Source organism: Festucalex cinctus, chromosome 13 (genome assembly GCF_051991245.1).
Source record: "Festucalex cinctus isolate MCC-2025b chromosome 13, RoL_Fcin_1.0, whole genome shotgun sequence".
Taxonomy (NCBI): domain Eukaryota; kingdom Metazoa; phylum Chordata; class Actinopteri; order Syngnathiformes; family Syngnathidae; genus Festucalex; species Festucalex cinctus.
In genome coordinates, this window is record NC_135423.1 from 8,993,265 (window position 1) to 9,011,269 (window position 18,005).

An 18,005-nucleotide genomic window follows, 5' to 3' on the forward strand; every position below is an offset into this window, starting at 1 on the left:
ACTTGTGCATTAGCGTGCTTGCCCACTCAATAGCTAAAGTAACAAGTCGACACATGGCTTCAAGCTAAAGTCTTAGCTTGACTTTGGTGGCTTTCCGCCATCAATTAAGGGGAATATTTTTCTTGACATATTCATAAGTCCCGGGGAGGTGTAGCGGACTGAGACGCGTGTAAAACAACAATTCGCCGATTTAGTTAGTAAGGAGAGCGGCGCACGTCGAAAGAAAAACAGCCCCGGGGCACCACTCGCACACTGACTACATTGTTTCGCCGACAGCCTGACCGTGGAGGGTGTGAAAATACCCCTTTCTGGATTCCTCTGCTGGGCTCAAAGGGGATTTGATTTGAAGGACGGAGGGTGCGCCCTGCAAATGACATTTTCTCATGCTCCATGATATAATAAGCCAAGTGAATCACGGCACTGTGGGCTCGACATTTCATGTACATTCTCACACAGGCCGATTTAGTGCAACTAGTGGTTTGACTAGGACTTAGAATCCACCATAACCATTTTAAGATGAATTCCTGACCCCTATCTAACCAACAAAATTATATACATATACAAAAAAATCCCCCAAAAGTTCAACAGGATAAAATAAGACAACCGTAAACCCGGCAAAACGTGCGACTGTTAATATACGACTAACCAAAAGTCCCTAGGGGCTGCACAGATTAAAATAACACTAATACACCAATATTTGCACAGGTTAAAAGAAGAAAATTTGAAATAATCTCAAAGTTTTGTAGGTTAAATAAGGCTCTGTAAACCTCCTCAAAATTGTGCATGTTAAAATACAGTAAGACTACAGTAACAGCGCCAAAAAGTTAAGCAGGTTAAAATTCGCAAACCATAAAAATTCCCCAAAATTGCCCAAGTTAAAATAACACTAATACAAATCCATCAAACATTGCACAGGTTAAAATTAAATTATGATAATCCCTTCCAAATTTGAGTAGGTTACAATAAAACAATCGTAAATCCCCCCAAGAGTTGCTCAGGTTTAAATACATTAACCGTAAACGACCCAAAAGTTTCCCACGTTAAAATAAGGCAACCATAAATCCACCACAAAGGAGTGCATGTTAAATTACAAGAAAATCTTATGAATATGTATTTAATCCTACTATGTCAGCCAATGGGAATCCAGTAGACCCCGTCGAGGACATCGTCCCGCTACCTATACCTTACTCGGGCCGATTTTGGCTCGGTTAAAACCTACAATTACTGGTCTTTTCTGTCCTTTCCTGTAATTAGAAGCATGCGATTTCCAGGCGTGGGACTGTGGCCCGCTGGTCTTTAATTTGCTGGACTACACAGTGGCCACAGCTTCCGCCTCTGATTTCTTCGTAGTCCATCAATTGGACTATGAGAGGATGCAAATCAAGAGTCCCAGATGTGACGAATGTGCCAAGCCTTTATTTCATGAACGTGTCTTTGTAACTTTTGGGTTGCCGAGGTTGAAAACTTTCCTCCAGAAACAGTCCCAGGGTGACGAGTATTTCACTCCCATTAAATACGAAGGCGATTCATTTATTGAACGGGCTCGTCAATGCTTTTCACTTCACATTCGCTAACCTTTCATCAGGGAGAAAGAGATTGAGCGAGCGAGGCGATAGGACGAGTGGATGTATTGACTTGGTATTGGCAGCCGGGGCTAATCTTACTCCCCGCGCCAATCTTAAGATTGCTGTCGGCGGAGAAAATGAAGAAATAATTGCAAAGGGTAGCCATGTGAGGATGAAGTGGACATGTTTGCAGACAGGCGGGGGGGTTGGCACGGCATTCAAATTGCCCCGTCTCATTATATCTGAGCGCCACCGACTGCGGGAAGTGACATTAATGTGGCTGACCTCACCGCGGAAAACCTCTCCATCGAGCCACCGCAAGTCCCAATTCTCAAGACGTTCCGCATCGGTGGCCAGACGGCGACTCACCATCTTTTCACCCAATCCCCCCTCACTTCACTTTCCTCACCAACAACTCCCAACATTCCCATTACTTTGCCGTTAAATGGCCCCTGTGTTCCCTCCGCATCTCAAGGGGGCTTCTGGGCCGATCCAAGCCAACCCCCTTGCTCCCCTGAATGGGTTCTTTCTGAATGTTCACACTCTGTGACCGGCTGCTTTATATTCCAACCGTGTTAATAAGACGTCCAGTGGAGAATGCCACAGGATACGCTGAGATGTTTACAAATAGCATCTTAAGATGCAAACGAGGGCCGGTTCTCCTGACAAATGTCATGTGAGCAAAAAAAGGGCAAATGAGATCGATTGTCAGGTTGAGCGCCCATATGCGCACCTCTATAGTGGTTATGGATCTGTGTGATTAGGAATCAATCAGCTAATTGAGCGAGGATAGCACAATGTAATGAGCTGTTGGTACTAAAACCGCAGGCTGTGATAGCCCTGAAACCAAGTGGCGTAATATCCTCAAATTGAATTCAAAGCGAACGGGCCCACCAGTCCCCTTTTATTTAGCTGAAATAGCTTTTGTTCACTTTCAGGCATAGGGTCTTGCAACTTTCTTGTCTGTCGTGTTCGACGCATGCGCCCTATTTTGTTGATCAACCAAACCAGTGGTATTGGTGTAATTGGGCTATTTTTCTTTTAAATAATTGGAACTCTTGAGTTTTGGGATGGCTACATTATGGACGATTGTTCAATCATTGTAAGAAGAAGAATTAATTAGAAGCCGCCACGCATCACAGAGCGGTTCATCACCGCCAAGTGCCAATCACATTAGATGGTAAAGGCAAAAAGTCTTCACAATGTAGTTTTACCAGTATGGCTACGATTGCAATTGCTCTTTTGGATAAATTCTCTCGAAGGGTTAGGCTAACTATTTGAAAAAAGCCAAAACATAGATTAGATTCCATTTTGGGCATAGGTGCAAGAGACTTTTTTTCATTTGTCTTGACACTGCTGATTGAGTTTTGGGGCAGGGTTGGTTTTGGCATGCCGGACATACTTATTTTCACCAGGATGCACACACTAGAACAAAAACAAACAAAAACTGATGAGCTTTTAGATGAGTTAAATTCCCCAAAAGTCGATAAAAGAGACCCTGAAAGACTAAAAATGGCTGTAGCTTTAGACATCCCGGCAAATAACACATACTACCCCCAAAAGCAGAAAATTGGCAGTCCTTTCACAAAACAGTGCATTAATCTGTTCTTAAAAAGCCTTATCTAATGAGCCTGTAAATCAAAGAAAGGCCCGAGAGTGAGTAAGTGCAGTCTTACCGTGGACGGTGAGGCTGGCCGACGCCTCCGCCTTGCCCACCATGTTCTCCGCTACGCACGTGTACGAGCCGACGTCCGCCGAGGTCAGACGGCGGATCTTCAGGGTGTGGTCCTCTCGGATCTCGTACCTTGGGGGCAGCAATCGGACATATATGTAAGCTAGAGACCAAAAACAACTGATGAGAAACTCTCGTCTGACTTTCGCCCATGATTCACACCTTGCTTTGGGCAGTTCGCTGTCATCTTTCCGCCAGCGCACCGTCGGGACCGGGTCGCCGCGCGCCTCGCACCGGAACTCCACGCTTTGGTCCACCAGCACCACCTGGCTGCCGGGCCGACGCACGAAGCTGGGTCGCTCTGGAAATGTCAACAAAGTTGTTAACATGTCTGACAAATGCCCCAAATAATGGAGTTTTCAAGTTACAAGCCGCCCCTTGGTCGATTTTTGTTTTGTGTTGTGAGCCAAAATACATACATAAGATTTTTTGCCAATGTGTTAAGTAGGGCTCGGAAAAAAAAAGTCGACCAAGTCAGATAAATTAACTTTAAAAATAGGTCAAATAAAAATGTCTGCCTCAAAGCGCCGCCTGAGCCATACTTGCAACTGTCCATGTTTCTACACGGACCTTTTTTGCAGACGCACACAGCGGACAGGAAGCTATTGAGCTCATTGTAGCTAACAGGCACCTCCACTCGTTTACTTGTTGAAGCGTCATCTATAAGTGGCTTTTAAGGCACTATTACATCTGTAATGTAGACATAATGATGTATGTATGAACTAAATGGTAGTTTGTGTTTGTTTACCTAAAATGGTAGTCGCTAGTGCACTAATGCTAATCGTGATTGCCAACCGTTTAGCATAGGCTAATTTTGTTGGTGTTTAATAATTTATATGTATGTAGAAGATAATAAATATTGAGTAGTCATACCCACTCAATTAAACTCACGTTCAACCTTAGTGGATTAACAAAACGAAAGAAAACAAAACAAACAAACAAAAAATAACTGTTTGATTAGTCGACATAATAATCAATATGTATGTAACTATTTGGCTTACTTCCAGTTCATAAACCAGCTTATTTTTACATTTGTTTTCCATTATTGTGTTTTAATGTTTCAATTAAGATTTTACAATTTGCTACTATTTTAATAATGCATTTATGGCATGTCGATTCATTTCAGCGGCAGAAATTGATTTGATACAGGAGTAAATTGGTCATGGAACAAAATTTAACTCATAAGTCAAGGTACCACAGAAGTAAGTAAAGTAAGGAATTAAAGCTCCTTTTATTTGCTGGTAACCGAATTGGATGTCAGCCTCTTGTGCTTAGCTGAAATTTTGTTAAAGGTTAGGTTTGTCTGGAATGAAAACCATCCATTAAAAAAAAACAAAAAAAAAAAAACACCACATTGAGTTGGAAACATCACCTGACAGTTATAGTGAGGCAATATACAAGAAACTCAATGTAATGAAGACAGAAGAGTGCCGAGCCAAACACTGGAAGGTCTTGTCGTTTATCGGCGGCGACACTCCCAGCCAAATTCTATGAGGCCTCCAAGGAGTCGGTGATAAAATCCCGAGTCAGGAGGTGTTGGAGGTCACCGGGGGGGAAACGGGGGTGCAACTGGTGGTGTCGGCATGTGATTCATAGCAAAGTGAGTGAGATTGGAGGTCATCTCACACTCTTATCTGATTAAAGGTTACCGTTGTCATTAAGTTCTCTGGGAGAGAGAGACAATTGAAGGCACACATCTGGATCATCTGAAAAGCGTGTCTATGTGCCGATGAACATTTGAAGGTTTGAAAGTAAAGACAAAGCATTGATCTGACACAAAAATGCTAGTTACCGAGCACCGTGAGTTCGGCTATTTCGCTCTCCCGTTCGCCGACCATGTTCGTCCCCACGCAGACGTACTTCCCGGCGTCGCTCTTCCTCGCATTGGTGATCATCAGCTTCCCGCCGCGTATCTGAGGAGTAAAAGTGAGAAGAAAATGAATTATTTAGGCGTGTGTGGCTCAGACATCTCGTGGAGGTCGTTACAACCCTTGCGATAAAACAGCCGGGCTCTGAAAAAAAAAAAAAAAGTCGTTGCTGAAAGACTCCATTCATTCCGGCCTCCTCTCAGCTTCCACTTAAAGTCTAAATCACTATCAGTCGGCCTGTTTCCCCTCAAGGTAAGCTGAGCCAAAAAACACTTTCACAATCCAACACAACCGCGGCCCCCCCTACCCCACCCGAGGGAGTACCTGAGGCTCTGCAGGACCGCAAGCACTTTTCCAGCTGCCTCAAAGAGCTGCTACTCGCTCCAACATTGCGAGGATTTTTTCAAGAACTCGCAGGTTCCTTCGAGTTTCTTTTGGGGGCGGCAAATGAACACTCAGGAGCGCAAGAAGAGCAGTGAATGCGGTTTGTCCAGGTCCAGGTATTTCCCAGGGCTTTGATTACAGGCCAAAGGAGCCGCTTTGTTCTCGGGGAGACGGGACAAGCAAACCGAGGCCCCCCCCTTCTCTTCAGTACTCCTCTCGGCTGACAAGCATACCAGTCAAACAATAGCACGGGGACCAATGGTCTCTGTATCCCGGTGGGGCTTAACCTTTAAAGCGCCTGTGAGGCCGGGATCACCACCTGCAGGCAGGTAACTGATACCCTCATTAGAGAGCTAACCGACGGCGAACTTGACACACAATGTTTGGAAAACCACAAGTTGGAATGGCGCCAAGTAGAGCTATGTTAGAACGATCCTTTCGGTTTTCCAAGCGCAAAACCTTTTATAGGAAATGGTCAAATCATCTTTGAGTAATCAAATACACGTTTTTCATGCGCGGTATATTGAAGGCCGCCTTCTTGACTTGACTTGACTTGACTTGACTTGACTTGACTTGACTTGACTTGACTTGACTTGAAGCATCAGACCTTGGTCAACAAACCACATTTTGGGGAATTTGAAGAGCTTTAACTTGTTTAATATGAGGACTAAACTTTTGGGTACTTTGGATACTTGAAACCCACTACTGACATTTTTTTTTTCTTTTGACTAGGGTCAACAAAATACTTTCTGAACCAGGTACGACAATGACAGTGATGCAAGTCCAATTCTTCAAATTATTCCATGTATGTTGGGGAAAAGAAGACAAGGAGATCTGAAGAGGATCTGGAAGGTACCCCGTGGTGCTGGAGGGTTTTGAAGTAGTCCCAGGGAGAAAATTCTGCCGGTTGATGGTTTTCTGGTCTTTGTTTGTTGGTGTCTGAATCCCACTTCTGACATATTTTTTTCTTTTTAACTAGGATACAAAAAAAGGTTAATCTGTAATGTGATCCTGTGATCTCTTGCCCCCCAAACAAACAAAAGAAAAAAAGCAAACGAGCCATACTTTGGCAACTCCTCGCTCTATATCGGCAGTCCTTAGTACAACTTTCAAGGTGAAATGGATGTGGTGAAGCAAGCTCAGTTTATTTGAGGTACCCCGTGGTGCTGGAAGGTTTTGAAGTAGTCCCAGAGATAAAAACCTCTCGTTTTTTCTGGCCTTTGTTTGCAGGTGTTTGAATACCACTTCTGAAAACCATTCCACTTTATATCAAGATTAAAGAAAGAAAATGGGCTCGTCTGAACTCTTGCACACAAAGCAACAATCTCACCCCGAGAATGACGAGTCATGCTTTGGGATTGCCAGCAAGTTGTTTGGTTTCATCATGATAACTTTTGGGGTGTTGGACATCAAAAGCCTTCCTGGTGATGGCTTTCTAGTCTTTTATGGAATTCCACATCTGACACATCTTTTTACCAAGGTCAGGATTTGAAGCAAGAGCCAAAGTGGGAATCACATCCCTAGACCAAGAAACTAGACATCGTAATTCTAGAGGATGTACTCACAGCACTTTATACTGTTTAATATTGATGGTGAAACGGGAGGCCCGAGGACCTAAAGAGTCTGTGGAAAGCTCGGTTTATTTGGGGCACCCTGTGGTGCTGCGGGGGTTTGAAGTATCATTATGTTACTGTTTGTTTGAGCAAAGGCTTTAACAGCTAAAACACTGTGACAAGCACAAAAGGGTCTGAGGTCAGGGCCGTTATAGACCCGCAGAGCAACCAGTGAAAAGGGTGCGCCGAGTGTTGCGGCGTGGTGGGGGCGCGAGGTCACCGTTGCTTCTTCGAGGGCTATGACATGAGGATCAACTTCAAGCTCGGTCTGCTCTATGTGTACTTACCCGTGACTATGGAAGTTGCCCAGCCTCATAAGGCATATTTGCCGTGGCAAAACAGCAAGGACACAAAGTCAACTGCAGCATTTCTCGACACACGGACTGTGCACCCCCGCCCCACTACCCCCCGACAAGCTGACCATTATGCCTACATTGTAGGGAGATGGCTCCATCCTGTCGCTTATTTTTTTGTCTAGTGCCATTTGGCAATGCTGATAATGTGAGAGGCTCCATTCAGTGTGCATCCTCTTTTGTGTTGGCACAGCGGTTCATTTTGCAGGATGATGATTAGCTACAACTACAGCACATAAACGAGCCACAATGCTGCTGCAGCTGCGTTTTGGGGGATTTGCGACTAACAGGCTCGAGACCTTCTCATAATGTTTGGAAACAATAGATGCCAAGGTGCCTCTGGGTAGCAGGGAAATGATTGACGACCGCTGAATTGAACTGAAAATGATAATCAAAATTTGATTCTCTACTCCTAAGTAGTTTTGCTGTTTTTTCCCTAAAAAATAAAAAATAAAAATTAAAAAAGAATCCAGCTTCTGGTTGAGGAGGATGTGGATGTCGTAAATAGTTTTAAACAAAAGATTGCAAGACTGCCTAGAGATATACAGTATTAGCCAGTTCTAATTAGCAAGCAGGCTAGCCATTATCCATCCATCTATTTTTCGTCAAACAGTCCAGTCAAATGTTTAGCTCCACCCACATTGAGTCCAGCCTTCATCAGCGGGCTGCCATCACGTGCAATTGTCAATTTCTGCGTCAAAGCAGCTCATATGTAGCATAAATCCAAGAAACAGAAAAGTCAGCTAATTAGCCAACCTCTGAATGATCATGTGTGGGATTTCCGAATTTCCACCGCGTCTAATATTTAATCAGTTTACTGATTAAAATATAAATTACGCCCCGGCTTTCTGTCTCCTTTCGATGCAAGTACCCCACACAGATTTTCAAAGAACACTTCACAATTAAGAGTTTATAAATTGTAGTAATGATTTGCTTAAATGTTGCTGTTGTGAGTCGGCTGCAGCATCACAGAAAAATTTCGTGCTCACCAAACCGCACACCACACAAAGTCACAAATACATTTTACAAGCATTTCATTAGCGTGTATGCATCGACCAAAATAGACGGCACGCTCGGGAGGCATGTTGCAAAAATCCAAACATCAAGAGACTTTGCAGTTACCATGGAGACGGCATGTTCCGGCACGCCGCGCGACGGGAGGAAGGGTCTGCGCTAACGACAACACTGCAGCAGGGGATGAGGGGCCCTTTGATGAGCTCAGCTGCCGGAGACGTTCAAAATAATTCCACCGCCTGCTTCCCGCAGTTCCATATTTGCAGAGTATATTCTATCCTGACAAATTGACTCGGGCGTAAACATGCGTCATGTCGTGCAATGCAACGTGGACCTTCCACGCTTGATTTGATGCTTCGATCCGCGTGTGTGTATTTCAATCTCAAGTCTGACACCGTATTTTTAAATGCATGCAGCTATTTTATAGAAATTTATACACCCAGAAGAGAAATTGAATTCACGTTGTGTGTTTGATCTCCCACATCCTACCTGAACCGACCAATAAATTACCCGGATGAGCCATTCAATGACTCTGACCTCTGATATGATTTTATTTTATTTTTATTTTTTTAATGTGTCTGTATGTCTTGAATTTGAAAAAAATAAAATAAAATAAAAGTGGGGTTGTAGATTAGGGATGTAACGATAGCCAAACAACACGATACGATATTATCACGATATGAAGGTCACGATACGATAATTATCACCATATTGTGGGGGCGTTGGCGATATTTAAAAAAGATCACAATATTGTAAAAAAAAAGAAAAAAAAAAGAGCTCATACTAAAAAAAAAAGCACAATATCGTGCTTTTGTACATAAGAGCAATGCATATAAACCACCTACAATCTCTAATAACAACAGTGAGGCTCTTACTTGCTAATGCAAGCACACATTGATCGCTTCACAAGCAAATTAGGTTCCCCTTCATCTGACAATTAGCAGATTTTAAACATAGAAGGCCAAAACATCCCTAATGAAAATTAAATTGCACTAATAAAATACCCACTAGAAGGTGCTAGATCTGCACAAATGGAAAGCAACCTGACTTTTTAAACACGTTTTCCTTTTAAGTATTGTGAACATGACAACGACGATATTGTGGCAGTTTTAATATCACAATATCACGATATTGCCCTTATCGTGACATCCCCAGTGTAGATTAGACAATCCATCATGCTAGACTTCTTTCGGATTGCGATAGAGATTCCAAATATGTCATATGTTTCTCAAGTACTTTTTGAAACACATCATCGCTGAAACATTAGCTGATCTGTTTCTGTAATTCAGAAACACTCTACTATATTCCAAACATTTACTCTACTATGTGACTCTTACTATGAATGCAGTGTATCCTGATGCAAATTGACTAACCACACAAGAGCCGCATAGAGTCCAATTCCCCTGCGCCCCTCCCAGGCCGCAACAGTCACGTATGTAGCGCTGAGGTTCCATGCTTCTCAACGGCCTCTGCGGACCTGGGGGGTCGGGACAGCTATGATTTGTTTCTCTTCAAACAAGATTATGCGCTTGTTCCGGAGGCCAGAGACGGACGGCCCGCGCCAGTGCGGATTTGAAGGAAAACAAAAGGAAAAGCGAGCGAGCACTTGTACACTTTATGAGTTTGACTCGAGACCAGGACTCCCAACCTCATGTGACCTGTGCCGAGAAAACTTTTTTTTTCTTTCAGGATCTCAGCATGAGGTTATGATGATGATGATGAATGACTCTTTGGACTTAGCCAGTAATAACGTCAGGACAGAAGAGAGGATCCTTCGGTTTGGAATCGCTGCTTATTATTCTTTTTCCCAGGAATGAATCAAACTTTTAACCTGGTGAAAACATCAGTTTTAAGGATCTGGAACATGACTCGGCAAAACTCATTCAGTGGCTCCCTTTGAAATCTTGTAAAAAAAACAAAATTGTCCCTGTCAGCAATTTCACCGACATAACTTCATAATAGGATGTACAAAAATAGTCTGAGCATGAACTTGAAGAGAGTCAATTCTGGTTTGAAAGCAGCACATTTTGGGCAGATTTTAGGACACTTGTACTATATTGAACTACAACTATGGAATTTTCCCAAACAAGGCCCAATTAGAAGTAGGTAGGGATACCATAGGTCCTCGAGGGTCACATCTTGCATGTTTTAGACATTTCCCTCCTCCAACACACCTCATTCAAAGAATCAAACCATCAGCAAGTGCTGCAGAAAGCTGCTAACGATCCTGATCAGATTCAGGTGTGTTGGAGGAGGGAAACCTCGAGATTCAGGACTAAGGCCCTCATGGATCAGAGTTTGAAACCTATGGGATACAACGATTATAGGAAGGGCCGATTATCGGTGCCAATATTCGACATTTTAATGAAGGACTATCAGCTTTTTTGAAAACGCTGACAGCCGATAATAGATTAATTTAAAATTGTTAAAAAAAATAACAACAACAACAACAACAACAACAACTGGAAAATCTGTCCAGCTTTTGTTTTTATTTGAAACAAACCAGCGTAAAACTAACATTTCAGGTATATAGAAAACTATAAGGAGCTACGGTATTTTGTCTTTAGATAAAGTACATAACTTTCTAAGGCACCTTCGGGTAACTTTTTATCAGAATTTTAAAACAAAGATGTCTAAGATAAAAAATAAATAAATAAAACAGCTGTGATGGACTACTTATCGCTGCTTGCAACTTTAATAATTTTTGTAAGCACTCTGGAAAGTGCACCATCACTTCAAAAAAAAAGGGGACTTGTCTTCTGCTTGGACCGACTCGTACCCACTGACTATAAACACAATGTTTGACACCAGCATCATGTTATTACCACTTTGAATGGCCACTTAAGCAAAAATGGCTTTTTGTCACAGCCGCCAAGATGTTCAAAGGCAGCCAAGCTATAAAAATCAGATCCAGAGGCACAACCTGAGTCCGTAGCTGCTGAGATTTCTGTGTGACTTTCCGAGACGCTTTGCTCTTATTTTGTCCATTGCTAGCATTTGCTAACTGCGTGTTAGCACTGCTACGTCCTTTCAGCTCAGAGTACTTTTGAGTTGATTTCATCAGGAGGACCGCAGCCAATCAATGCAGCGCTGCCGACTAATGGAGCGAGGAGGTTTCTACGCCCCGGTCATTAAGTTTTTTTAAGCAGCATGCTCGGATTGGCTCACCATAATGAGCTAATCAATGTTTCAACTAACAACTCAAGTGGCGATAATGACGCGACTCGCACCAGCGGGGCCGCTCTATTTCTTTCACCGCGGATAATGCCGTCAATATATGGCTGGGCTACTCACCGTGACTCTTTCGTCGCGGTCGTCGATGTTCAGGCCGTCTTTTTTCCAAGAGATGGTCGGTTCCGGATGCCCGCGGGGCGGTTGACACTCCAGGACCGCCGGCTCTCCGGCTGCCACAATCACGTCAGCTGGGTTCTGTCTGAAGTCGTCACGCAGAACTGCAGGAGAAAAAAAAAAAATCAATTAGATGCTGCTACATCCATAAAGGTGGTCATAAAACAGCGGTTGAACATATTTTGGAAACATATCGTGACGTCCCTGAAGAGCTCTTCCCTAGGACAACACACGGGTTAGCCAGTTTCCCAACCAGTTGTTTTTGGGTTGTGACCACCCGTCACGAACCCTTGCGGCAAATATTAGCTGGATCGCTATGTCTTGTGCAGGGCTGGGTATCGATTCTAAAGTCCTCAATCGATTCAATTTCGATTTTTTTTTTTTCCCGGACCAATTTCATTCTCTTCAATTCAATCAATATTGATTAATTATTATTATTATTATCAATTCTTCTTAACTATCAAAGACAAACGCCGCAAACATTAAATTTCAAATACAATTTTGGAGAGGCTGTAACTGATTAAATGATTTAGTTTATTAACTAATTTGCTCCCAATAACGTGTAAATACGTTGGTTTTTTGTTTTTGTTTTAAGTGTCCCAAAGACGTATTTATACGTTTTGTTGTTGTTGTTGTTTTAATGCTAAAGTATACAGAAGGCTTTGATGCAGCCTCTCAACTGCAAAGAACGGTTGCAGAAATTGTAGTTATTACACAAACGGCCAGCAGGTAGCAGCAGAGCAAAGGAGATCAACCAGGGGCATGTTGGAAAAAATGCTCAATTACTCACAATTCTAAATAGATTTGTGAAAAGTGATTCTACCTATCTATATTCTAATGCGAATTGCTGCAAAACGGAAACAGATAGAAATATACTTTTTTCCCCTGATAAAAGAAGAGACTTTAATCTTTCTTTTGATAGGTCCCATGCTTTTATAGCAATTGAACACAATATTCTGTGGGCCTTAAAAAATCTGTCAAAATTCAGTAAAGCAGCCGGGAGCGAACGGGATTGCTTCTGTGAAAATTGCTGGGAGTGAATGAGTTAATGAAAGTATCAAGTGTTATAATCACTTAAGTGTTTCACAAAATTTGACATATCAAGGGTGAGAAGAAAATATTTTTATAATACTAATTCAATAATTCTGAATATAAATTAACAAGATTCTGAACTGTCTTAAAGTGCAATAAGTCAGGTCTTTCATAAATGCAAGAATATACTTTTAAATTCATGTGAACAGTAAATTCCAAGAAAACCATAAGACACAAAAAAAGATCTTTAAAATTCTTAATTTAAAAAAAAATATTTATGGGAAAAAGACGATTTATGGTTTTATGAATCGTTATCAGGCTCAAACTTGAAAATCTATTCAATATTGATTATTTGATTTTTTAAACCAAGCCCTAGTCTTGCGGCCAAAAATGATCTTAATCTTAAATTAAACCCAATTCCTCATCAGCAAGTATCGTCATATTGTCAGCAAGTGGATCGACAATAATTTCTACAGGGAAGGCAAGCGTGTGAGACGTGATGAAAAAGCAACAACCATTTTCCCATTAAAAAAAAAAACAAAACAAAACACAAGTGCTAATAAATTTCAGGCCACACAAGCAGCCCAAGTATGTAGTATACAATATATGCACATCCGCTCACGGGATGATTATTTATAGCTGTTTGGGGAGGTTGGAATGATCTTTGGCCGGCGTGTCTCAAATGCCAGATGAAAGTCAGGCTCGCGCCGGGAAACATCGCACGTAAAGACGCGGCCAACACATTCTTGACTACCCTCAAGACGGCCAAAATGCTCACTCAATCGTGTAACATGACGCTCTCCTCACATCGGATCAGCAGAGGTGGCAAAAGGAAACACACACTTTACTTGAGCACAGATAGGAGAAAAAGTACTTGTGATGTTTTTGAGATCAGAAATGTCAACACCATGGAAACGCCATAGATGGCACAATACAGACAATAGTCACGTGCGTATATTCTTTATCCTCTGTTAAAACAACTAACTGCTGCATCTTCCTGAGTCACTTACAGTAGTTGTGAAACTTCTTTGCATGTGCCTGCATGACTGTAGGAACCACAATACACTAATTATGTTGCATACATTTTTTTAATTCTTTACAATCTATTGATTTATGTTATCGGGCCCAACCAATTACGATTTGGCAGAATAAAATTCCTTGTCAGATTAATTTAAAAAATATATTAGACTAAAATAATATTTTTTTGCAGTCCCCTTAATGTAGCATTTAAAGCCCTAACTTCAGACTGAAACCCTAATTTGCAAACCTAACATCTTGAAACCCTAATTTAAAACCATACCCTTGCCTTAAAATTTGAAACTCTAACTTCATCTTGAAACCCTATCTTGAAACTTTAATCCCAGCTTTAAATACAAATATAAATATAAAACCATACATTTGTCTTGAAACTCTAACTTGAACAAACCCCAGCCTGAAACCTTAACCCATCTTTAAACATTAATTTAACACCTTATCTTAAAAACAAATTTGAAAGCATAAGCACATCTTAAAACATTAAACAGTAATTAAAAACTATACCCCAATTTAAAACCATACTGTCATCTTAAAACCCAAAATTGAAACCCTAACCTCATCTTGAAACCCTCCACCGCCATATTACGCCATCCTTATGCAACTACGTGTTCCTGAGTTGTTGACATCAAGTTTTATATCGCATAACTGCCACGAGCCACCGATTGCAGAATGTACACCCAAAACGCTCCTCATAAAAAAACAAAAGCAAAAAAAAAACACGGGGACTTTCCACCCTCACTCGGCGATTAGATCGTAATCAAAACATAGTTGGCAACATGAGGAGCAAGACAGCTCGGTGTGGGTCTTGCACCCCCCTCCCCTCCAGCCAACTCCCCCAATTCCATCACATCTGAGATGAGCAAAATGAATATGGAAGGATATGAAAGAAAAAATAAAATAAAAGAGGCCCAAGGAAGAGCTGGCACGGTCCCATGTTTACACCGACACTGCTGCTGTGAACCCGTGCACGCTCCCCCTCCCCTCTCTCATCCTCCAAACGAACACCTCTTTGCTGTAAACACAGCTGAGTGCGCCCCCAAACATGCGAGTCCTCTGGGAGGACGGTTGGAAGGAGGGCTCGCCTCGGACCCGGACCAGGACCTGAATGCGCTACAAAGCCTTTTGCCAAAAAGTGATCCCAGTCTTCCCACATGACCCTTTTTTTTTTTTTTTTTTTTTTTTTTGCATGCCATCGTCTCAAAATGTTTTTGGAACAAAAGCTGGTGAAAACGATGACACAAAGCCACTATCGAATCTTTTTGATGACTTTATCAATAATTCCATCCAATAATCGTGTGCGTGTTGGAGATAATGAGTCTCAAGAATTCTGTCTCTTGGTATAAGCCTGCAGCTGTCTTCCAGTGGATAATATTTCCTGCACTATTAACAGGGAGGCCAGATCGTGCGAATGCGTGTGTGCGTGCGCATGATTGTGTGCGTGCGTGTCCTAATGTGTGTAAATGAGTGCGAGTCCAAGAGCAGAGTGTGAAAATGTTTTCAGAAGGGCGGATTTGTTGAAATATGCCGACCATGATGAGAAACTTTGACCCCAGACACGACTATCTCCTCTACATAGCATGGCTCGAAACCCTAACCTCATCTTCAAACCCTATTTTCAAACCCTGACTATTGTTTGAAAGTTTAATTTTGTCTGGAAAAGCCAGAACTTGGTTTAAAATATGAATTTGATCGCCTAATCCATATTTAAAATTTTTACCTAAGATAGAAAAGTCCATTTTGAAACCTTATCCCTTTTTTGAAGCCCTAACTTGAAACCCTAATTGGAAATCCCAAATTTGGCTTTAAAGCATAATTGTAAAACGAGTTTAACATCCTAACCAAGGCTTGAAACTCCACTTTGAAACCTTAACTTAAAATCGCAATTTGAAATGCCAACTCTATTTCAAAAGTTTGAAAACTTAATGCAGAATCTTCACTTCAAACCTTATCATGGTTTGCAAAGTTACCTTGAAATCCCAACTCTAGGTTAAAGCCACATTTGAGCCTCTAACGTAGCTGAACACAAAATATTTCAAATGCCAAACCAGGATTGAAACCTTACCCTCAACATGTTAATCTCTGTTTGACAACCTAATTTGAAAACCTTAAACCTGGCTCCAAACCCACATTTGGAACTCTAACGTTGGCTTTAAATTCTATTTTGAAGCCCAACCCATGTTTTAATTTGAAACCCTAAAAAGGGCTTCAAACCTTAACTACAACACATAACCTTGGCTTGAAACGCTAACACAGGCTTGAAACCTTACCTTGGAACCCTAACCATGACCTAAAACCCACATTTAAAACCCTAATTTTGGCTTTGAACCCTATTTAGAACCCAGTCTTTGTTTAAAATTCTAAACCAGGCTCGAAACCTTAACACAAAACCCCAATCTTTGTTTTGAACCCCTCTCCAGGTTTGAAACCTTACCTTAAATCCCTAAACCTGGCCTGAAACTCACATTTGCAAACCTAACCCTGATGTGTGCTGGAGAAGCAAATTGGAGGTGCGTCTGAAGCTAATGCAATTAGCCGCAGTCACAGCTCGCGTTCCATCGAAAGGTCACCTCGACAGCGTCGGGTTCGTCACCCCTTTAACTATCTGTTCGCGCGCGCGCACGCACACACTTGCTCTCAGAGGAAATTGAAAACAGATGTTTAAATGTCAAATTAAAATGAGATCCCCGAGCTGCCCCTCCATATATTAATGAAGAAAAAAAAAGCCTCCATGCCACACGCAAGCCAGGGTGGAAAGATCACATGAGCTTTGTTCTGAGGAAATGAAAGCAACGACAACAAATCTTTGCAAGGATCCGCTGCACAGGAAGAAAAGAAAAAAAAAGCGAGATGTATTAAAAGACGCAGCGTGGGTCTCGCCTTCGGCCTTCCATCCAAACGCCGCGCACGCACGCACGCCAAAAAACAAGCAGCAAGCAAGTAGAAGTCACCAGCAAGTGAGTGGAATCAACATGAAGAAAAAAAAAGTTTGGATTTCCTCAAGGAAGCTACTTTTCCCTGACGCGATAAACGCGCTCACACAAGCTACAAAACACCAAGGAAGCTTTTCAATAGGTTTTAGTTTTTGGGAGGTTTTGTTGATGTTTGCTGACAAACTTCTTCTTTTTTTTTTTTCCCCCATTCTCAAAATGCAAACGTTCAAAAACATTTTTTGTTTTAATTTGTTGCCTGAAAATCATTAACTGAAATGTGTTCAACAAAGTTTTATTTTTGTTTTTCCATTTTATTCATTTTTTCCAAGAAACAGACAAGCTTGAAAAAAGGTTTGTTTGTTTTTTTAATTTTTTTTATTATTATTTATTGTTTTTTGGTTTTGTAAGCTTTGTCTAATATGTAAAGTTAAGTTTTAATGTTGTAAATTTCTGGGAGGAATTGATCAAGTGTTTAGATGGAAAATTGGTAGAAAACTATTTTAAATGATTATGATCAGTGCTTTGCCTAAAAGTGCTCTATAAATAATTTTATAATAATAGTAGTAGTAGTAATAATAATAATAATAATAATAATAATAATAATAATAATTATTATTATTATTATTATTACTACTACTACTATTATTACCATTGAATTTGAAATTTGTCCATTGTTATTTTGGGTAAGCTATAACATTTTTTTATTGGTTTAAAAAAAAACGTTTACATTTTCAGCTTTTAAATCTTTTTCCTGTAATTTAATTAATTAAAATTAATTTAATTTTCATCTTAGTTTATGACTTTTTTGAATGTATTTTTTAAAACATTTAATGAATTTTCATGGAGTTCTTTGGAAGCCATCTATTAAACACTTTGAGAATAATCACACTATCACAACATTGCTCGGTCTGATGGTGCTTTCACGTCCAAAGTGAAGTCATCTTCTGCAGGTGGAGCTCAGCTGTCACTTCCTTGGGGGCAGCAAAAGAAGAAGAAGTAACCTCAGTTATGTCTCAGCACTTCGGGAGATGATATCAGCCCGCAAGCTGTCTGCGAGCACATGCAAAAGAGCGCAAGTAATGCGAGAGAGCGCCGACACCTGGACGCTGTATGCTCTCGTTATTCTACACC

General features: G+C 41.3%; 1 protein-coding gene across 3 annotated transcripts in view; it reads right to left on the reverse strand.

The window, feature by feature from the left end:
* The window catches only part of robo1 (roundabout, axon guidance receptor, homolog 1 (Drosophila)), a 240,658-nt gene that overhangs the window by 40,460 nt on the left and 182,193 nt on the right, over window positions 1-18,005 (reverse strand). For all 3 annotated transcript variants that reach the window (XM_077540951.1, XM_077540950.1, XM_077540952.1), the window contains 4 exons: window positions 11,824-11,981; window positions 5,090-5,210; window positions 3,460-3,598; window positions 3,242-3,369 (listed from right to left, as the gene is read on the reverse strand). In XM_077540951.1, the coding sequence (XP_077397077.1) occupies window positions 3,242-3,369; window positions 3,460-3,598; window positions 5,090-5,210; window positions 11,824-11,981 (546 nt within the window). The remainder of the gene's footprint in view (window positions 1-3,241; window positions 3,370-3,459; window positions 3,599-5,089; window positions 5,211-11,823; window positions 11,982-18,005) is intronic.